This window comes from Taeniopygia guttata, chromosome 4A, assembly GCF_048771995.1.
Source record: "Taeniopygia guttata chromosome 4A, bTaeGut7.mat, whole genome shotgun sequence".
NCBI classification, from domain to species: Eukaryota; Metazoa; Chordata; class Aves; order Passeriformes; family Estrildidae; genus Taeniopygia; species Taeniopygia guttata.
In genome coordinates this window covers 9,978,775-10,002,500 of record NC_133029.1, presented here as the reverse complement: position 1 = coordinate 10,002,500, position 23,726 = coordinate 9,978,775, and the positions used below count along the sequence as shown (strand labels likewise).

The window sequence follows — 23,726 nt, the reverse complement described above, 5'->3', positions numbered from 1 at the left end:
TATCTAATTTGGTGTATCACATAGAAACATAGTTTCTTCCTCCTCTAATGCTGCTCAGCTCCTTTAGCTGGTATCTTCCTTGCTGTGTTCTGTAAGATTGAATTTAAAGGGACTTTCTTTGTTTATAATCTCTAGACAAATATTTGAGGGGTAAATTTTTTTAAGGTATGTACAAGGTCGGAATGTTTTTACTTTTCTTCTTGGTATTGCATTTCTCAAAGGTTTAAAATCAAGAGCGTTTGCTCTGTTTTGCCTTTCATATTTTACAGTTTTGTATTTCAGAAAGACCTGGAGAATAAAGGTGCTGTTCTTTTTGCCTTCAGCAGTCCAGAGCTGATATTGCTGCTTAGCAGTTCATTTTCAGAAACTACTGGGCTGAAAAGGCAATAAGCAAATGGTAGCTTTCAGATAAGGGTTATGTGTCGAAAGGAAAGAAATATGGGAGAGAGAGAGAGAACACAGTTCCCTGATTACATTTTAGCATTATAATTGCAATTATATTTTAATTCTAAATAGTCTGGGATATCTGAGTATTAAACATAATGATTAGCTGAGGCCAACAAAGGTTACACTTTTTCATGTTTTTGATCTTGTGGGCTTCTGGAGGACCCTGTTCAGCTACATGATACTCATTAGCAACTGTAACCTGACCTGTCTAAATAATTCTGGACTTACTGGAAACCAACTGGGTATGCCACTTGTGATTTGATGGGGCTGATGGTGGGTAATCACTACAGAAATTTGTTCATTAGAGGGGCACCCTATCAGAGCAGCCTATTAAGAATTTATAAAAAGCACTCTTACAGTAACGTGATCTCTGGGGCACGGCTGGAGTGCAGAGCCTCTGCAGTGTAAATGCACAGGGTGAGTTTTGTTCTCAAATCCCCATTGATGGGCACAGCAAACAGCCTCAGCCCAGCCTTTCTCATTGCCACTTACCCCGACCTTACTGAACTCTGGAGCAGGAAGGATGATCTGAGCAGAACAGGGAAGTAGGGGGCTGAGGGAAGAGGGTCTTCATGTAAGTGAAAGATGAAAATAGTTTCTAGTAACATGTACAATGTGCACTTAGGAGGTTGCACAAATCATACATAAAAATCCTACGTATGTCTGCGTCAGTTCCGTTACTTCCAGAGTGGTATTTTCCTATCCAATAGAACTTTGCAAAGGTATTTCATTGTGAATTTAAGTTACTATTCATTCTTCTATGAAATTGACTGTAAGATGCATGTGATATCTTTTTTAAAATATGGTTCAGAATTTCCTGCTATTCAGTGCCTAAATATATATATTTCACATACTTATATGTCTATGTATGTAATGAACACATAATATTTTTCTATTGTATTTTTATTACATATTTTGTGAAACCTTTCAATAACAGCAATGATGGAAAGGGCAAAAAAGTGCTACTTGTAAGGAGGAGAGCATTAGACACTTATAGAAAGGTCACTTACAGGAACTGTAAGCTTTTATGAGACTTTATCATTTTGCTGACAAGGTCAACTTGATATTGATTGGCTGGGTGTTCTCTTTAGCTACTTGAGGGCCAGTTATTTGAAGAAGCCTGTGTTAACATCCAGGCAATATTCTTCATACTCCTGCCCTATTTCAGCATTTTGAGTTGCTTACTGTATTGTATTTCTCTACACAAAATATGAAATAAAGCTCAAGTATTTGATTGCCAGTGTTTAAATTCAGGTTATCATACCATACCATCATTTGTTAAATTTAACTGGATCTCTTACTGTAGAAAAGCTTGAATATTTGATCTGTTTTAAATTATATATTTCGGATGCATAAAAGCTTTTTTTTTTGGATGAAAAATGTTCTGAAGTATTTTTCCTGTTCTTGAAATCTATTTATCACCTGCACTCAAGTCAGGCCTGGATGGCTGTGGGTTTATGAGACACTAATGCCCTAAGCAAAAATAAAGGAACAACAAGCTTGGTCCCTGTGTGAAAGGAAGCTAAAGTGTCCTGTGGCATTCCAAGCTCTGGTGCTGTATCTTTGTGTGAGCCTTTAGTGCTGCTGCTGAATTTTCAAAGGCTGTGGTAAAATGGGGTTGGCATGGGGAGAGAAGAGCTGGGCAGGCGAGCTGAAGGTTTTCTTCCTTAATTTGAACAAGTAGGTGAGTTGGGATGTGTCTGTATTACATCTGTGTCCATACCCTTCCACCACAGAGAGTATAAAACTTCATGCTGGCTCTTTCTGGTCTGTGCAGAGCACACTGAAGGTGATTGGGTTTCCAGCCTGGTTCTGATGTGGCTTGGTGGTCAGAACTACAATGGGAAAAGCTGAGCTGTGGCCAACACATGTGCCAGGGCTTTGCCCCCTGCTCCTGCAAATGTGGGCACATGCAGCAATGGCAGCAGTAGCATCCCTGAACAGGGATATTCAGAATTTGACTATATTTTTTGATTATCTTTGTCTTCATATAACAACGCATAAGAAAAATATAGCATTTAATGGTGTATTTCATTAGTTTAAAATTGAAAAAATGCACATCCTTTACATAAGAAGGCAGCACAATTAAAGTACTGCACTGAAAGGGAATTCACAGGATATATAATTAATATTAATTGCTTACATTAAATTATTTCATCTGTCTGCTGCCTTGGTTAAGATCATTAAATATATTCCTGCAGTTGTCACAAACTAAAGACTTAGGTTATTAAACCTTGTTTTAAAAGAATACGAATAAATCTTCCTTAAGTTGTTGTTTACTGCAACTTAAGTTTTACAGGTCTCTGTGCATCCTAATAATGTTTTATTAGTTGTTAAAAAAAAATCACTTGAAACTTCCCACAAAATAGATGCACAGCATCTTTTAGGGGGAGCTTTTGTGTTTTGGTTTTGTGGGGTTTTTTGTTTGTTTGAGTAATGAGCCAAATTTGTCAGATTGATGGTTTTGCACTTTTGAAAGCAGGATGCAGTGCCTGTGTCCGAGGCTGCTTGCACTTGCTGCCTTCCTGGCAAAATTTATTTCTTCTCTATTGCATCTTCTTAATAGAGGCCCTTAATTTCTCCTTGTTTTCCTCTGGCTTTTGTAGCTTTGTCTCCATTTATTCTGTCAGACAGGATATATTGGAAGGCTTTTTCCTGTCAGTAACTATTTCTTCAGAGTCGTCAGTTCATCTTTTAAGCCAATTCTGTGCTTGCAAGTCACGGCCCCTTTGCGTTCTTCTGTCGCTATTAAAGCGACTCACAGAACAAGCACTGAACTTAGGCAATAATAGGCAATCTTGGGAAATAACAGTAAGTTATTTAAGCAAATAGCTTTGAAAAGCAAGTATTACTTAGTAGGAACTTGGACAGAAGCATCAGCTTCTGTACCCACTACAGCTGGGTTCAGTGTAGTCAACCCACTGCACAAGTCCCCTGTTCAGGGCTGCAGCCCCATGACATACCATCAGCTGGCCTTGCTGTCTGGCAGCTCCTTGGTTCATAGTTTTCATTCTCTCGCTCGCAAAGAGATTTTTTATTGACTTAGGTGCTTTCAAGCCCACTTTGAGTAGGAGATGTGAGTTGTTTTTTGTTTGGGGTTTTTTTGATACTAGAGCTCTTTATCCAGGTGCCATTAGTTTCTGAAGGACTGTTCTATGTCAGGTTAAAGGGCTGGATATAACTCCCTGAGATTTAGTGTTTCAAGCCAAGACATGCCTTCAGTCCCTTTCCCCAGATAACCTCCTGAAACCTGGAAATAGCAAAGAAAGCCAAGCATGCACTCCACAGTGTTACTTCTGCTGTAATGGTCTGTCTCACTTCTTCCCTTCGAGGGTTCTGAGGGTCTGGGTTTTGTTTTTCTGTTACAATGTTAGAAGCCTTATTCCCTCTTCATATCGTGTGTAGTGTTTTCCAGTCCTGCTCAGGAAATTGATCCTTTCAAAAGTATTGGAAGGACACACAAGCAGGAGATGGAGTTCTGGAACACCATGCAGTACCACCAGGTGTGTCTCAGACCTTCAGACAGTTTCAGAAGTTGGCCATCTCTTTAGCTTTCTGTGGGATCTTTATGTTTACCTTTCATGTGTTTTCACTTTTTCTGTTTTGTTTTTGAAGATTCTGGTTTTATGCTCGCAGCTGGCGGTATGTGGGGTTAAAGTCCTTGTGGTAGATGGGAAATGGACCAATATCAGACTGAGTATTAAACTTATTTCCATCTATTGCTGACCTTAAAATCATGAAGAAGCTGTGAGAAATTGCTTTCTAATTAAGCAAAATCTCTTTGAATTTCCATGGGGACCTTTTTGTCTTCTAGAAATAATATTTACAGGCACCTTTTTTTGTTACATTTGTTTTTCTAAGTTATTCATATCTGCTGATCTAAAAAGAAAACAAAAATGACCAAACTGAACGGTTTCAGTTTGTGAGCCATGCTGCTGTAAAAGCTGTGCCATAATCCCTGTTATTTCATCCTAGAGTTTATCTTAAATTTAGTGATGGAAACAGCTTAATGAAGGGAAGGATATAGGACAAGTGCCCCAGTTGCACTTGCAGCTGCAGTGCATGTGATTTTAAGGATATTGGATTTGAATATGATTATACAAATACATACACAAAACTCAAGATGCAGTTTGGAAGCTTCCACTGAGGATTTGTATAAGCCCCTGTGTGGGTAGAAATTCAGATGGGAGATGAATGCAAAGAAAAGGGGTTGTACTGCAGGGTAGAAGTTTCTTCCAGTTGAAATGTCCTCAAAATCTAAAAGGAAATGGTGTTTTCTGAAGCATTTCATGCTCTTCTGGAGTAACAATGGGATATGCTTTTGTTTTTAAAAAATTTGGTGGTTATCTGATGTCTGTCTCTTATTCTTGATTAGATTTCATTCTCACAGGAGAATACTTAAAAAGAATGATCTTTCTGCTTTCTAGACTTCATATTTTAAAAGATATAAAATGTTATTTTCTCTTAAGATGAATATGCATCCCTGTAGAGAAATAGTAACTGTTCCATCTTAGCTTTGATACCAAATATAAGTTGTTGTAATATGTTTTACATATAAGATACAGTTATTGCTTGGAGTGCTTATAGGACAGTGCTTAAGATTTGGTTTTGATTTTTTTCCTTCAAGTTGCTGTTATTTTAAGTCTATTTTTAAAAGCCCAAACACTAAAATATGATGTGTTCAGTTTCTTTCCTGGATTAAAGTGATATTAATGAAGTTCAGTGAGTTTATATAAATAAAAAATTGATCTTTTTAACCTATAAGTATATAGTACATCTGAAATGAATTATTATTGTTGTTTTTTCCTAGGACTGTTTCCTTAAGGCATTCAAGCTGCTTGTTTTCATGACTTTGAGCCTATTTAATCAGAGATGGAGCAGATGGACTGCAAACCCTACCAGCCACTGTCAAAAGTTAAACATGAGGTGGATCTAACCTACACAAGCTCTTCAGATGAAAGTGAAGATGGTGGAAAGCAAAGGCAATCTTATGACTCAAGAGAAACTCTGAATGAATATAGCCAAGAGCTAAGACTTGACTATAACAGTCATAGCAGAAAAAGAAAAGCCATTGACCAGTCCACACAAGGTAAATAATTTATCTGTTAATTATGGTTATTAGTTCCTGATTATGCACGATGAAACAATATCAGGAGTTGAGCAAATATTTTGTTCTCAAAGGCTCATTGTATCAACCCACTTTTTTACCCAGTTTTAATCATACTGTAATATCAGAAATTTAGGTGTTTTTTTAATTGAAGAGAAAGTGTTTTTTAGCAGGATGAACTGACTGGTATTCTAGAAATCATCGCATACTAGCACAGACAAATATTTTCTTTAGTAGGAGCTACTCTTCCTGGTAATGTTGAGTGATTAATTATTTACTGCCTTTGCATATGTTGGGTGCATTTCGCTATAAAATCAACATTAAGGCTGCAGGCTATCTCTGCATGTGCTTACAAAGCCTGTGAATTAATTCAGATACAACAATTCTCTTAACATTTCTAATCATATAAATAATCGAGTAATTTAAAAACTGAAGTTAATTAGAGTATTGTAAGAAAAAAACCCAAGAGTTAAGTTTCTGTTTTAGCCTTTTGCATGATTAGGACAAATATTTGAACAGTGATGATAGTTAAACTAAGGTTAGGAAAAGCTTCTCTTCGATTAGAGACAGAAGCTGAAGACTATGACTAAAGAAATTGAAGGAATGAGCAGAATTTACTGCAGCATTTCCCGACAGACTCTGTAAACCCACATGCTGCTTTTGTGCACAATGAGCACAGAAGGGGCTTATCTGCTGCTTTCAGCTCTGTCCCCAGTCCAGGCAGGATGGTGGGACAGTGAGAATGTTTGTAGGGATCAGTGTGTCAGAAGCAATGAGGGTCCTGTCCCCTTAAAGGTAACAGCAGCAGGGTTCCAGGCCAGTCACTCCCTGCTCTTCAGGAAGTGGTTACATTGCATTAAAGGGTGGCCAGTACTTCTCAGCTAAAACTTAAGGTTTATTTTAAAAAACGTAAGGTTTATTTATTTTTATTTAAAAACAAACAAACCCAAAATCCTGAAACAAGCCAGATCACACACACACACCCTGCCCCCAAAGCCCTCACTGCTTACTCAGAAAAGACTTCTTCAATTTTCTGAAGATAAAAGTAATTATATTTTTCTACAAGGAAATGAAAAACAGGCTTTTTGAAGATGGAAAATTTGTCATCTCTGTGATGTGTAAATTAATATGAAATTTGGAACAGCCATGCTACATATCTATTGCAGCATTTTTGGTTTTTTACTGCAGATATTCTGCTTCAAGCCCATAATACTGGCGTTGTCTGAAAGTACCTGTAATTCATGGGAGTAATAATACCTGGCTGCCTCCATCTGTGTGCATATTTTCCCTCCAAAGAGTTACAAATCTGCTATTTTGGGGAAGAAATAGTCATGAACATAGATTTCAACAGAGGATTGTTTAGAAAACAGATTTGTTTGTTGTTTGACCTTATTTTGAACATGCTGTGAGAGTTTAATTAACTGAGATATGGCTGTATTGTTGTACCTCTGGACGGTGTAAACTTTCTTGTAGAGCAACTAAGGAGATCTTGTAGATTTTAGAGCAACTCCCTCATTGCTGTGGCTGTGGAAGCAAAACCTCAGCATGGACCTGGGCCCTGAGGAATGCCAGGTCTGCAGTGCTGTGCTGCTGTTGATATTCCTGTCAGCTGCAGCATCACTGGCTTGGGCACGTCTAAAAGGCTGGCAATCACTACTGCAGGCATCAGAAACCAGCCTCTGTGTCATGTTGAGTTTATTCTTCCAGAACATTGCCTGTGAAAGCAATCACATTAATAATTTTGGAGAAATAGCCAAATTAGTATGCATTTCTGTAAGAAGTTGTCAGGCATGAATTTGGCTCATTTATTCAGGAGTGACCTGTAAGGAAAAAGTTATGTGCATATGCAGACCAGAAAGTATTTTGCACTTATGTTGTATGATTATTTTCTTGAAGTTGTATGCTCCAAGACTTTTCCATTCAAATTAATTTTATGAGATAATATATGAATTTTCAGATCTTTTATTTTTAAAATATAGGTATTTTTCTTTTGGGCTAAAGACAGTCTTACTGCTTCAGACTGCAGGATGAGGCTTGATGTCCATGTTTCTGAAATAATTACTTAAGCTTCTAAGAGTACTTTGCAAATATGCAGGGCAGCTCTTAAATATTTTCTTACCTCTTCCCTGAATTGTGTAGGTCAGTATATTATTATTTAACACTGTGTTATTCACCTCAAAATTTTTTTAAAATGTGCACTGATTTGTAAAGATGAAGTTGAACCTGTACTAGAAATCAGTTTCCTCTTATGATAATGAATTCAGTTTGGAATAACTGATACTGTAATTGCACTGCCAAGTATATCCATTGGCTTCCCGGGAATTCATCCTGACATCTTTCTAGTCATTTAAATCATGCTTTTTCTCTGCCACAATTTGAACCTGAATATTTGGCCTGGCAAGCAGCACAGATTTGAAATACAAAACTGGTGGTGCTCAAAACTCAAAGTGCAAAAGAATTTGTAAAGCTGAGTGTAAAATTTCAGACTTTACGCAGATATGATTGCAATTCTAGTGCAATCAAAGTATTTCCAAAAGGATCCCAGTTTTCACAGTGTGGGACCTGGAAGTTCCTGGTGATTCTTGGGAGCTACTCAGTCAGCACCAGGAAAAAGGTTCAGGTTTGAACTATGAATCTGGATGAATCCATAAAACTGTAAATGGATTTTTTTTTAATCAAGTATTTTCTAAAATGCCTCATCAGAATCTTAACAAGATTTTTCTAGATGTTTGCCACATCTTAGGAATGTAATAAATAAATTTAAAAAGCAAAACCAAAACCCCCACAGCACCCCCTTTTCAAAGGGGACTGTTCTGCAAGGAGTGCTGTACTATGCCAGTGCTGAAGGCTTGCATAAAATAATTCTACCTTTAAAGGCTGCTGGGGCATCAAAGGTTGTATCCCCAATTAGTGTCGTAATGCTTTTCTTTAGCGGCATAATACTCTCCTCTAGCTACAGCTGAAATAGTTCCCTGAGTGTGATGAATTATCAGAGTGCACAGTGAGGATAAAACCCATGAACTTCATCCTGGAAAGGTGTGGGAATAGATCAGAAACAGACACACAGTAACAGTCCTGCTTGGGGTGATAATGATGACTGTGAGATGGCATTCCAAGGAGCTCTAATGATGGAATGTGGGAAGGAACTATGTCAGAATAAAATAATTAGCACAGAGAAACTTTTAACAGGGACAAGTGTAGGGGTGTGATCGCTGATCTAGTTAGTTTTGTGAAAAGAATCAGCACTTCAGATATTTATGGAAATTGAAAGAATTTGTATTGGCTACTTAAGCAAGATAGGTTATATAAATTAGACTGGGCAGTTATCTGAATTTAGTAAATAGCTTCAGAGTAAAATGTGATTTGTTGCACAAAGTACTGCTGTATCTCAACCGTTACTGTGAAGATTTTTGTTATAAACAGTTTGTCTGTTTCATTACTAGTGTCCATACTGAGGAATTAGTTCTATGAAAAGTTTCAATAGGAATCTGAGATAATGTAAAATCACGGGTATTATATGTTTGCATATATATGGACAATCTGTATTAAACAGAACTTGACATGACATGAATTTAAAGGAAGTATTTCAAGAGTTCATCCTCCAGAACTGAAAAGCACTGTTAGTGTTTTGCAAAACATTTTTTGTGTCAGTTTGAAAGACCTTGTGATCATATAAATAGAAAACATTGAAAACAGTTTCCAAATATAGAATAATTAACTGTGTCTGTATTTTTTACTATTTTTGCTCCTTACAATTTCTGAAATTGTATCTCAGATGTAACACTTCAGAGATATTAATTGGTTGGTTTTGCAGGTCTTGTAGAGAAAATATGAAAGGAAAAAAAACCCAAATGAGTACAGAATTAATCTATTGATCAAGCAGGTTTTTTTACATGCTGTTCTTCAGGTTTAGTACTGGTGCCCTTTATATGAAGTCCAGTGCCAGCTGAATTCTGTGTCTGGTGTTACTTGCATCAGAAACTTGCAGTTATTTGACAATTCGAGATTTACCAATAACACCGCGGACTGTTTAAAGCACAACTAAATTTTATGGGCCTAACAACTCAATGTGAGCAGATACAAAAAGCTCCTGACAAAGCATCACTGACTCCAGAAGACTCAGTGCTAAACATATAATGTGTATATCTAAAAATGCATTCTCTTAGTAACTGGAAGGTTCAGAATCCTGCTTGTCTGAGGATATGTAAACCTGCAATATCTCATCCTGGCAAGATCATCTTACAAAGTAAATTCCTGGCAGACCCAATATCATATAGTTTGGAGATACTGGCAAACAGAATAAATTAATTCTTGGAAGAATTGATAAACGTACTATTTCGTCCTTGAATGAGGTGAAGTAGAATTGGCAGAAGTTGTGAGAAATGTTGTCTTCTACAAAAATCATTGATGGACCTGGCTGTGAGGAAAGAAAGTTCTTATAGATACACCATACGTAGATTGCATCTCAAGCTTATTTGTGACACATTTACATAATTAGAACTGTTTTCTCCAACAGCTTTCTCCGTTTCCACCAAAGCAAATATGAAAGGAGCTGTACTTTACAAATACTGGCAGTACAGAAAAGCTTTCTGGCTTTTCGGTTAATTATAGATTTGTAAGAAAACACTAGTTTAGAGGAATGAATTCCTGATAGGATAATCATCTGGATCGAGTCATTGGCGTGATAAAGTTTATTGATTGTTAACAATATGAGCATATGGCTGTAAATTTCTGGTTAGACAAATGTTCATTTCCTGGCAAGATAAGGATATTGAACTGCATTATGGGCAAGGCAAAATGGAGTTATTCCTCACAGGAGAATCCAAAGCAAATAATTCCTGGTAAATCCGTGTGAGAAAATCAGCGCTGCTAGTATTGTACAAAATGACAGAGTTCCTCACAAAGGATTGGCCTCTTCTGCTCTTAGCCCATTAAGAAGTAAGGAAACCCTTTTTGTCAACAAAAGCTCCAGATTGGTGACATGATTAATGTTTTCTGAAAAGCGCATACAAAATTATCTTCAGGAGCAATAGGTAAACAGATCCAGCTAAGTGTTCAAAGTCTTCATCAAATGAACTCCACTGACTCCATAGAGAGTCTGGGTCACAGTGTGAGAAAGCTCTGCAGCCTAAGGCTGCTTCTGTCTCATCCTCTCTTTTTTGGCTTTCTGCTGTTGCCATCCGATTCCCCTTTCTGCCCTCTGAACGTCCCAGCAACAGTGAGGATACAGGATACAGTGAGGATGCAGAGGCAACTGAAAAGCACTTTTGTTCCTAGAAGGGAAAAAACACTTCAGAGGTGCAGGAATAGGAGGTCTGTTTTGCTATGCATTAAAGTTCAACAATTTTCGCCTTACTAGGAAGGAAGATTTAAACACATGTAACTCTTAACTTCGTAGGACCAGTCAAAACGAGTTTTACTGGTCATCCTAGGCATAAATAAAAGGCATGCTGACAAGCACTGCTGGGAAATTGTCCTGTCAGGAAAATGTCATGGTGGTGTTCTCTCAACTGTGAAGCAGCAAAAGCTTTTTACATAATAACCATATTCTACTCTGATTCCAGAATTATGTAAATCCATTTAGGATAGCTCGTCTGCTTTGTGTCTGTACCAGGGCCATGGAGAATTTGGACTATATGTAGTATATGCTTTTAGTTACAATAACCTTATTTTTAAATGGTGTGTAAAGGTAAAGAAGCCTTTTTTAGATTCTCCCCTTAATCTGTTATGTATAACACTGGAACAACAATCTGACAAACCACAAGTCTGTGGTCTTGGGAGCTCTCCCGGAGGAAACCAATGCCAGCAGAGTGATTTTTTTCATTGTTTTGATAGAGATTTGGAGCACTTACCTGTGTGAATTTAGGAGTCTATGCTCATAAAGTTCCACAAAGAGCAGTTAGCGAAGGGGAAAATTTTATTGGGAGGGCACCCCAAGTCTCTTGTTATTAAAAGGTCCAGTGGTACCCTGGTGGTATATGTAACCAGTGATATTTAGCGCTCCAGAGGTAACCTGGTGGCCAGTGGAACAGGCTGTTACAGTTCACTGTCACTACACCTGCCAGTTACATATTTGGGAGCCATTTAGTACTCATGTTATAAAGACTATAAAAATAAAATATATTACATTGGCTGTTTACTGACATGTAAACAGCACACAGTGAAATGCATTTTTGTGTGTGTAGGTGAAAGGGAGATCATTCATTTTGAGAAGGGCAGGAAAAAGAATGTCAATAGAAAAAAAAAATGCTCTGAAGAGAACTACTGCTATGCAGCCTTATAGAAGTATGGTCATTTGGAGCTCTTCAGCTAGGTGTAGTTGTTTGTCTTGTTCCCCGTGTCTTCTTTATGATGAGATTCATTGGTTAATGAAGGAAGGAATTTTTTTAACCTTTACGCTGCATCATTTGTTCAGAGCTGTGCCTTGAGCTGCTGTGGAAGATGTTTGTAGGACAGTGGAATGAAGAATTCCTGGGTACTATAAGAGGCAGTTACAAATGAAACCAATTATTTTTGCAAGCAGTTTCCTTGAAATACTGATTTAGTGATTTTTTTATTTTTTTTTTATAGAAGGCTTCTGGTAAAATGCTATTACTAGACAGGGTTAGTGTAAACACAGTTGAGATATTTTGTATTATTAGGATCTTCTTAATTTTTTTTTTTACAAATGCCAGATGCTTAGACTTTTAATGTTGTGGGGGGCTTTTTGCTAATTTTAGAAAATCTTCTGAGAACTGAAGCATGTTATGTATCTGTGTGCTTTAGAGCAAACTTGAAGCATAATGAAGTGATGCCTGTGTAAGGGCACACAGTTTATCCCTTGTACTGTTTCCTGAGAGGGCCTCAGCTCAGTAGAGGGTGATTTAAAGGTCCTTCAGATTTCTGGGCTGCGGACTAGCGGAAGGAAGCGACAGCTAATAAGCTCCATCTCCTGTGGCTGTATGTTACACCATCTGCTCTGAGTGTTTATGAGCTTCATGTTGTCCAAAAAAAAAAATTACATATGAGGCAAAGTAGAAGACTCCACACTCCTAAAGCTTTAGCGCATTGTCTCCTCCTGTATTCCCGTGCACAAATAGGGATTCCTGGTGAGCTGTTCTTTGTTTGGCTGGCTGTGTTCTAATCATGGTGGTGTTTCTGTCTCCCAGAGAAAAAAAAGGGGCCATAAGCACTTCCCTGTGGCTTCCTGGACTGCAGCCTTCTGCTCTGTGGGGAGTATCTGCAAACTCTGAGGAAAGGAAAAGCAGCACTTAGGTTTAGACCCCCTCCAGATATTCTTTCTTGATTTGCCAAGTAATTGGAAATTTCTCTCCCTGGAATAACTGGGGTGAGAAAACTCTATGTTTGTACCTTCACTTGAAATCTCATAGGGGGAATACTTTTCCTTCCCTTCATCACATCAAAATACATGAGTGAACGGAATGTGCAGACACTTCTTTCCCCACGAGGCTGAAGTGGGTGCTCCCTTCCTGGATCACAAAGGTGTTACAAAAGCTTGTAACCTGCTGTCACCATTCCTGTATCGCGGCTTCCAATCCTATCTCGGCTGCCATCATCTCTTTGAAAAAAATGCTTCATGATCAAAAATAGTTTCATTCTCTTAAGTAATTCTTTTGATTTAAAACGCGAATATCTGAGAGAGGGGGAAAAGTGAGGAAAAAACCTACAGAGAGAGGAAATAAACTAGTGAAGTATCACAGTGCATTTCCCCTGCTAACAAATCTGAAGGGAAAAGAAAGCATTCTCTAAATATTACACAAGTTTAACAAGCTGTTTGTCAGTGCACAGATACAAACTATCTGAATTTCCATCCTCTTCTCTGGATCACCAATTTTCCATGGTGTCCAATGCCAGAAATCATAAAAGTAAAAATCAGAAGGTCAAAGTAACGCAGGCAGTGTAACAAGAACCAAGGTATTTGTGGAGGACTCATCCATGGAAGTGTTCAAGGCCAGGCTGGCTGAGGCCCTGAGCTGACATGGTGAGTGCCATCCCAGCCTGTGGCAGGGGGATTGGAGCTATGTGATCTTCAAGGTACCTTCCAGCACACACCATTCTATGGTTCTACGGGATATGGCAGCCTTTACAATAACCTGTGCCAAATACTGATGGAATATCTACAGGCAAGACTTAAACTTTTGAGTTAATGTTTTGGAATTCTGTTTGTCAAAACCTGGAATTGTATCTGTTAAATGTTCTTGTTATATTAATAGAGCCTCTTCCTATAACATTTAAGAGTGCCCAAGAAGATGTCAAGAGTTAAACCAAGATAGGAACAAGCATCAAGGCAGAGTGAGGAAGAGGGTGTCAGAACAGGAGAACCAGCACACGGCTCTACCCCCTGCTCCACAGTCTGGTTTAATGTTCATTCTCTTGCTGTGTCTTTCATGTCACTCTGTTTGAAACAAAGAAGAACTGTCATTTTCTGGAACTAGAAATCTGGTTTGCTTATCTTCATTTGTAGAGCAGGTGCTGAAACAAAATAACATTTCTTCCCAGGGTTTCTCATTTATGTATCTGTCAGAAGGTTTTGTATGTCTCAAAATAAAGAACTGTCAAGAAGCAGCTCAGTGAGTCGATGACATTGCTGCATATCTAGATAAACAGGATAGTGGGTGTACCCTAACCAGTATAGACCTTGAATTAGTTTTTCTTTTGAGAAAGAGGCTCAAATTCTTCTCAACTTAGGTCTTTATGTGAAATAAGCTGTGAATATGATTTAAAATCTAAGGTTCCCTTTTCAAAGTTTCAGTTTTATTGGACACTGTTTAAAATCAGTTTCCTGCTGACTGTCATTCTGCAGGAAGGCTTTGCAAGTGGATGAAGTATCTTTAGCTCAGATGGCTGAAACAACATGGAAGGAATAATGTAATGTTTAGCATCAGCAGAACAATTCTTTCACTGCCCCCTTACCCCTAAGCACCAGTTACATAACAAAACATGTGAATACTGAGTAACATTGATATAGTAATTTCCAGCTGTAACCCCAGGAAAAACAGTCTGAGGACCTAGGAAAGTTAAATACCAAAATACAAACAGTTGCTGTGAAAGTCACCAAGAGATTATTAGGAAGCCACCAAATTCAAATTATAATATCAGCACTGTGACTAATCAGATGTAAATTGTAAATTTTGTAAAAAAGCTATGCTTTATTCAGTATTAATGTCCTGGAATTGATGACCTTTACAGAAATTTCATGTGTAAGAACGAACATTAGCAACTGGACTGTCAAAATACTATACTCAGAAATTGGCTATTATAGAAATCCTTATCTTTCTCTCTCAAAACTGAAGACAGTAGTATCTGACAAGCTAGATTCTATGTTGCCACTGACTTTATCAGTGTGAGGTGCTTTGCTCCGTGCTTGGTTTTTGAAGTGCTAAGGAAAGCCCAATCCTGTGAGCCAGGAGTGTTCCCTTTGCTTTACAGACAAGGGAGGGCTGTAGAGGAAGCTGTTTTGTGCTGCCTGTTTATGTGAGGTGAGTCTGTTTTGGAGACTGAAGTGCCAAAAACACCCTTCCTGCATACCTGGGAAGGGAGAGCAATCTGGACCTCCTGCTGTTGGCAGTTTTTGAACACTGAAGTGCAGTGTGAACTGTGTTGATCTTTCCTTGCAAAGGAATGAAGTAACAAAATTAATTATTCTATTCAGGTAGAGACAGGAATTATTTTTTTATAATTGCTCCCCAGTGTCCTCCTTCCATTTTTTCTGTTGGAGTTTTCATATTTGTTGCTACTAGTTATTAGTAGTAATACTGTTATTACTAGGCATTTTTGTAGTATTGACAACACATTGTTGACAAGTTCTACCTACATTACTTAAAGAGCAATCTTGTACCTTACACTGTTTAGTCCAGAAAAATAGCCAGAAAATGTCTTGTGAGGATTTTTTTGTATATATGGAGATGCAGAACATTAAAGGAAAGGCAGAAATCAGAAGTATGTGTGCACATGCTTGTGAAGTTTAAACAAATTTGGGGTTGTTCTTTGTAATTGGAGTCAATTACTGATAGTTGAAATAGATAAGTATTAGAAATGTTGCCTAATAGTTGCACCCAGAGGTATTCACCTCTGCTGCTTGCAAAATGTATTAGTAATTTCCTCTTGCTGATGTTCCTTTTCTCATTTTGTACTTGGGGATGGATTATGAAATTCATTTGTCTTTTACTCTCTCTGAAAGGAAATACAGAATTCATGAAGAGAAGGGCATGGTATGAAAAAATCCTTGCATTTCAATACCAAAAGGAAAAAATGAAAATAGCTGCCTATTCTTACTGGATAGATCTCCATTTATGTGAGCATATCTTGGATGTTCATGTCTGTTACTTAGTGTAAGAATAGTGATGAAAATACAGTTTCCACCTGCATAAACAGCATTCCTCCTCCCATTGTGCCTGCAACCACATAAAGAAGAATATCTTAGTTGCTTTAAATATATTTCATTTCTCCTCCTGTGTATCCAAATTTTCTGAGCCAATTCTCTATTCAGTAATACTTAGTGATTTCTAGTGAAAAAAGTAAAATAAACAAAGTGGTAAATTGACTGGCATATCTGTTTGCATGATGTTACTGAGCACAGCACAGTTTAATGTCAGAACACCCTGAACTCGTGTCTGTGATGAAGGACACCATGTGCCCTTCACCTGCCCAGTTAGCACAGGCAGAACTTTCAGCTTTATGCTGTTTCTGCAGGTAAAGCTAAAGCTGAACACAGTAACTTAAACATCCTTATTCACCAATGCCTTATGCCAGGGTGGTGGTCTGATATGCTGATGGTGGTTTGCATTGCTGCTCCAACATTTAAGCTTGGCTTGAGTAATTTTTGCAGATACTTCGGGTTTTTTATTGATTTAAAAATTTATTTCCTAATTATTCAATTTCTTAGTAAATGAATCCATTAATTTTTATAGATTTGTGGTTTTAGTCCTAGGAGAAACTATATGAGACACAGTTTTGTATTTAGCTATGGTCTTTGGATTAAGACTCTTTTCTGTAGAATTTTGCTGTGAAGATATAGAGAAAATTAATTTTGTATGTCTTTTTATGGATAAAACTATGAAAAAATAATGTTTTTAATACAAATTCTATATGAAAATAGTCCTTTGCCTTTACTAGTCGTACTACTGTAAATCACTAAATAATATTTCTTCTTTAACAACAAAGGAGTGCATTACAAATTATGTATTGTGCATGTGTCAATACATAACCTTGAGTAGCATTTTGTCAGAAGTGTATAATTAGTGGCTTTGGAAAGGAAATATTTATAGGATTTATTTGGTTGGTTTGGTTTGCGTGCAGATTCTCAAAGGAATAATTGAGCTGTTGATTCTAGGGATATGATTCTTCCTGGTATCAGTGAGAATGATGCCTATAGGTGTGAGTTTAAGTTGATGCTATAACAGCAATTACTTAAAAGTTTGCAGTTAATTGTTGAATTGTTGGCTATTGATCTGTAGAGTGTTGGTGTTCAGAGATGGATGCTAATAGTTTACTTTTATTGTACGCTTAGGAAACTAATCTGCTTTCAGACAATTAAAAGGAAGAGCCTTACTTATGGAAGCATTTGTGCATTTTATGCCCTAGCTGTGGATCACACTATTGAAGATTTCATTGTTCTTAAAGTATCTCTTGGCTCCTCCCCTGACTTACTTCTTCATTGGTAGCATTTGAGGACTTTTGGCACACATTTTCTTTGGGATTTTTTGGGGGTTTGGGTTGGCTGGTTGATTAGTTTGTTTTCTCCCAGTCTGGTAACATCTATTAAAAAAAGAAGGAAAACATTAAAAATTTAAAGTGTTCTACTTCAGTCCCTCTGTTGTGCTTTTGGGGCAGTTGCCAGGTGTTCAGCTGGCTGGAGGCTTGGGCTGCTCACAAAGAAGTTGGCAGAGACTGACTGTACCTTTCAAAATGGTTGCCTCAGAAAAAATTTATTACTCTAAAAAAGGAAGGTGTTCTCTGACAGAGGTTTTGGAGTGGAGGAGAAAAGGAAGGGCTGGCATTGGGTAGCTCAATGCTATTTACTGCTTGCAGAAGTAATAGCAGTAATGTATTTCTTGGCATAGAGGTGGGCATACATTCAGGAATAAAAAAGCTATTTAGCTAATTTTCAGCTTGTATTTACAAACTATAACAGGGGGTAGCTCTGCCTGCTGCAGGCTGTGTCTCCAGTTCATGAATTCCTGGCACCCATCTGTGTGTCATACAGCTGCACCTCGGTACAAATTGAGCTGTGTCAGCTTTGGCCAGCTTCTGCCTAACATTATCCCAACTCTCCAGTGAAATATTATTCAGCCTTGAATTCACCCATGTGATGAATATTCATTTCACAGGTAATTATTGTCATCCCCGAACAGCTCCACTCACACAGACCAAACTTCTCACGCAACCCATCATTGCTGTCACTGTTTTGGCAGCACAGAGCTTATGATTCCTCATGCTTTAATAATGCTCCATCATCTGTGCTATCAGATTTGGGTCAAATGACCATCATAAGGATTAGAGAACTCTTCCTTTATGCAATGCTTTGAGAAAATAAAGAGGCACTTACCACTTATCTTTGCATGTGCTCCCCTAAGTCCTTCACCTGAGCTAACAGTGCAGTGGCCACAAACAAGGCACTTGTTTGCTGTACCTTGGTGCTCCAGTTTAGATACCCAATGTGATCAATTGAGTGTTCAGACATTATATTTCAGGATTTTTAAGTTTTTCTCCAAAATTGTTGTTGCTAAAAGAAATATCAGTCCTTAAATTGGATGTAGAAATGGCTTTATCTCAAGTGAGTGCAATAATGTTGCTAGCAAGTACCAATATTTCACTTTAATTTTATTATCTTTTTGGAAGAATTATATGTGTAAAATATATTTTAATGGCTAATAAGTCCTACAATAGTATAAAAATACACTAAAATACTGTTGTCTATCTATGCTCTTAGTATTATTGCTATCATTATTATTAAAATGAATAAAAGTGCTAAATAGCTACAATTATAGTGGTAAGAGATCAGTAAGTGTCTGAACTAGTTAGAGTTCAGCAACAGATTGTTTGCAAATGAGGCGTTTACAAACTTGATGTCTTTGACAGCATGCAGCGCAATTTTACAATAGTTGTATCATTATTTTTTTAAATTAGCCTCAAAACATGTTCAGCAAATTTGTCCTTATAATTTCAGCAAGTTAGTCTGAGCAAGAAGACAACTGTATTAAACAGGAAAATACTGACTTGTAACATTTTCTGGCCAGTGTGTCTTTGGTTATTCAATAGGAGAGCGCCTGACAGGCTGCTTCTCCCTCAGTGTCCAGGTGTCTGTCCCAGCATCTGTCCACTGATTCCTCATTTTGAATTGAAGAAAAGCAGGGGGATGTGGGAAGGGGACATCTGAGGGGTGTGAATACTCTTCTGAATGTGTATGTTGTTGACAAGATAGTTCAGATAAATACTTTTGATTAGCTTGGCAAAAAAAGTTCTTTGTCCTATATTCACTTTCTCTTTAGCTACATGGCAGGTCACTGTTCATCCTGCTTAGGTTTGAATTACCCTCACCTCATGTTCAGACCCCCTGAGTTCAAGCCCATCCTTCCCTCCTTCTCCCTCCACTGGGAGTGCCAGCACTGAAAAATTTCTGCTCCTAATTCAGTGCTCAGTTCTTGTGCTCTTTGGAGTAGGACCCAGGCTGGTTTCTCAGAGCTCTCTCTATCTGATCAGAGTCAAGTCAGCGAGGCTCTTGCTGTGTTTTTAAAGATCAGTGGTTTAAGCTCCTACAACCAAATGTTTTGGGGCTTTTTCACTTATAACCACTTCTGGATGTGCTGCTTGCATCCTTTGCCAGTTGTCCTGATCAGCTGTGCTGTTTATTTCCCATTTGCTCTGTTACTGCTGTGTCTAATATTTGACACAGCACGAGATGGTGCAGCTCAGGAAATGGTGAAGCAGCTGGTAGGGAAATGAGACAATAGTAAATGGAGAAAATATGAAAAAAGGCAAAATCCACATGTGACTTGTACATTCTGTGGGGAACTGGTTTTTGTGAAGACTCTATACTCAGCATATTTGCATGAAACAAATTTAATAGGAAAAAACAATGGAAAAGAGTTTTTAGGTGTGGTTAACACATAGAGCTGTCTCTTAGAAGAAACCTTTCTACAAAGGTTCCTTATTTCTTGATCTGAAAAAATATGCCTGCATAACCGGATATTAGCCTGGGATTTTTTTCTGATATATTTTTCCCCTGTAAAATAGTTAAACTGAAGGAAAAAAATAGCTAATTTTGCAGACTGTCACAAAGTATCTCTAAAATACAGTGTTTATTACAAAGAGAATATGCTATATGAGTTAAAATGGTGAAGTTTATAGTTACATGTTTTAAGTCTTTTAGTTTGGGGGTTTTCCCCCCTTCTTAATACAGTGAGTGCATGTATGACCTGGGTTTTTCAGTAGAGGAAACAGTTGCTGCTGCAGTCCTTCCAGAACAGCCAACAGTAGAGTTAACTGTATTTTTACAGAATAAAACCAAAATAATTGAGACACTGAATGCTCCTGTAGCATTCCTCTCCTTGGATCTCCAGCATGATTGAGAATTGCCAGGTGAGGGTAGGGCCATCTTCCTCTCACAACACCTGCCTCCATGGCATGTATTAAAGTAAATGAACATTCTCTAAATCAAACTTATATGTTGTGGTTTTTCCTGATCATCTGTGGCCTTACTGTTTGAATTCTGCACAGATTCTTTTAGCAGTACATATAAATGTCGTTGAATATGGTTTAACACACAATTGCTCTCATTTTTGTTTGAATCTGGTGTTTTCTCTGGAGTCTCTGTTTTCAGTGTTTTCTCCCTTATGTGTGCCTTTTCTGATCATGGCTTAATTACATTTTAAGTGCCTTCTGTATTAGTGTCTCCACTGCCTCAATTAGTTCACCTCCAACTGTGTGAATATTCTAATAATGAGGCACAAAGTATTTCTGGCAATACAGAGTGTGAGCTCTACTTATCAGCCTATGGCAAGCTTTCCTTCAGGGCACGGCAGAGTTTACAGAGGCACTGTAGGTTAATGTGTTAGTGCCATTTGGGTTTGATTTATTTTCTTTGAGTTAGTCTCAGCTGCAGTGCAAGCTCTTAACTTCCTGAGCATTGTTGATCGAGCACCTTTGCAGAACCAAGAATTATGGAGAGCTCACGGGCTCACAGCTGTGGAACCCAAGGTATGTTAGCTATGAAGAGAGTCACCAGTGTGCAGCTTCTCTTCCACAAATAAAATGGCTGAAAGGCAGATGCTGAAAAAATTTAGAAGCAGTTTTTATGGGCAGTGCCATACTTTGGCTAATTCTTCCTGTGGCTTTCAGTCTGTTAAGATGCAAATTATTTCATTTTCTGATTTTCTTTTTCAGGATTTATCTATCAACGTTGGTAACAACTTTGAGCTCTCTCATGTTAGGTAGTCAGCCTCCAAGCCATCTTTTATGAATTAGCAATACATATATATCCATTTATTTGATGATGAAGGGGATTTGGTTTTAGTTGTGGATAGTCAACACTACCTGTGATTTGCATTAGAAAGAGCAGGTGCCTGCCTGCTAATTGTCAACATTGAGAAATCACATTTCAGTGTCAGTCAGTGCCTTGTCATTTCCCATGTATCATTGTATGGCTGTGTCTTTGTGAAAGATTAAAACACACCTAGTTGAATCTCAGGCTGGGGGTTTCAAAGTCAGGGATTAGAATAGCTGCTAAAATAGGTTACATTTAGGAGCAATTTCATATTTTAAAACAATTACAGCTCTCATTAAAAAAGGGCAGGGAAACTAAAGAGGCCTAAAGCTGTAAAAATTGTAGCCAGCTGCTCTTAATGATGCTGGAGTAATTTCACGATGTCGTGACTGTGTTCCCAAAGTTTGGATAAGTTTTGAAGGTGGATCATGGGATCTTACACTTGTTTAAAGTTCATGACAATATAAAGAGGTCTTTTGATTTGATCATCTTTGGAATTTCCTCATGCTTAATTTCCTTTGGTGCAGCACTGGAATGATGGTGGCAATTCCCTCTTTGGGAGCTCTGTATCAAATCTCGAGATGGAAAATCTTGTAGATACCACATTGTATGCTTGGGAACTATCATGCTGACAAAATGTGTCAGATTTTCATCTTTCCTTGGTAATCATGATGTGCATTTTAGGATAGTATATGTTTTAAGAAGTATTTATTTAACTTAATAATGATGTTGTGTGATAGTGATGCAAGATTACCCCAAAATTATTTTCTGGGGATACACAGCTGGAATGGTGCCACCACTTTCAGCTGACTTTCTTTGATACATTTTGGTGGTATAAACCACGATATTTTTGTTTTGCAGTTGCAGATACAGAATGTAGTAGTCTTTATATAACTTATATAATTGCCTTTAGAAATACAGCATAGAAGAACAAATGTCTGGAAATATCAGAAAATCTAATAAAGATCTCGTAAGAAAATTAGTTAAACAGTTGAAAAAAGTTGTTGGGATTGTATGTGTAAAAATACAATATGCAAACTCAATGATTTTCATTCAATTCTTCTAATATTAAACTGCAGCAGAGCTGACCTTTAAGTCCGAACTGCTGTCATTAAAATTTCTTTTGGTAAACTGAACACTTGAGGAAAGGAGGGAGCAGAAGTGGTCAGAATTATGTGAAGGCAGTTAAGGCTTCTATCTCTTGATCAGATGGAACATTTGATGACAAACCCCTCAAGAGAGTTGGGGAGAAGAGGGGCTGTTTGAGTGACAAGCCATGTCCCCAGTCGGCTGATCAAATGGAACGGACGTGCCAAGTTGTCTTCCCTGTGTTCTCACTGGTGTCAGATTGACAGCAGGATGTAATTGGATGGGAATCGAAGTGCTGAGGAGCTTGTGCACATGCTTGTGCTTTCTCTTTCTTCTTCCAACATTAATCTGAAGGGTGAATTTCTTTGTCTGAATGCTCAATTTAAATTAAAAAATACACTGCTTTCATAATATATGTTAATTTATTAAGTTCATGGCCCTTTTATGTAAATTTTTGCCTAATCTGGAAAAAAAAGAGCAAAAGAAATGCATATACCTGCACCTCTAATCAAACATAAGTCAGAATCAAACCGTTTAGTTGCTCCAGCTTTTCTTAGGGGGCATCTTGCAGTCTGACTTGGGGTTTTTTTTCCGGTGGAAAAGGTGATTACACACTAAAAAGCTGTTACTAAATTTCTGGGGAAAATGAAATATTTTTTCATTTTCAACAGTGAAAAACCAATTCATAGATTGGATTTTCAAAATCACAGAACAAAGCTAGATTTCCAGTTTTATTTTTGAGGCATAACCCTGTGTCTCTTGAAATGCTCACCTAAGAGAGAATTTTAAAATGCTTCATAGTCTGGTAGTTTGAACAGCAGTCATTACTCTGTAGGATTCTGATTCTCTTCATAAAGAGCCCTGGGCACACGGATCCAGTTTGGCCCTTCTTTGAGCTGGGGATGTGCTGTTGACTGCCAAAACTGGTTCCAATTTCAGTTATTTAAAGAGAAAAAATTACAAAATTAGGTGTAGTTTTCTGCGGGTGTTAGACATCCCACCAAAAATTCAATGGATGTAAATTCCAAATTTGGGCTTCATTAGACAGACTTTTTAGCTGGCTGCTTGGGAAGGGTATCAGAGGTACCTTCAGGATGGGCAGGATTTGTGGGGTTGATTCCCCAAGACCCGAAGAGGTTGGCTGGCAGAATGTTTGTGTCTGCTTGCAGTGCCAGCACACCAGGCAGCTCTGGGAACCTGCAGACTGGGATTTGCCAAGGTTGACTTGGACATGGAGGGTAAGAGCGTCCTGCTGGGACCAGCTCCTTGTGCCCAGGGCAGGTTTCCTTGCTTCTGAGATGGCAGCACAGCGGCAGCAGCTGCTGCTCCTTGTGCTCTTCTCTGGTTCCCGTTCTCACTACACAAGGTGCTGCTGGTGGCTGCAGCCATTCCTTTGAGGGATTTGCCTCTGTGTGCTTCGACCTCTCAGTGATACCTTCTCCCTTGCAAATACTTTTTCCTAATTTTCAGCATTTTTAACAGTTAGTTGGAATGTGAAGAAATGGGACTTGGGCAGTGCAGTGTTGCTGAAGCCTTTTGCTCCCTTGTGCTGAAATTATTCATTCACTGATCACTCACTGAAACTGGCTCAGGGCATCA

The 23,726-nt window shown here is 38.1% G+C and overlaps 1 protein-coding gene across 22 annotated transcripts in view; it reads left to right on the top strand.

Annotated features, from left to right (window-relative positions):
• The window catches only part of TENM1 (teneurin transmembrane protein 1), an 873,984-nt gene that overhangs the window by 640,616 nt on the left and 209,642 nt on the right, over positions 1-23,726 (top strand). For all 22 annotated transcript variants that reach the window (XM_072929129.1, XM_072929141.1, XM_072929139.1 and 19 more), the window contains one exon: positions 5,258-5,536. In XM_072929129.1, the coding sequence (XP_072785230.1) occupies positions 5,320-5,536 (217 nt within the window). In that variant the 5' untranslated portion in view covers positions 5,258-5,319. The remainder of the gene's footprint in view (positions 1-5,257; positions 5,537-23,726) is intronic.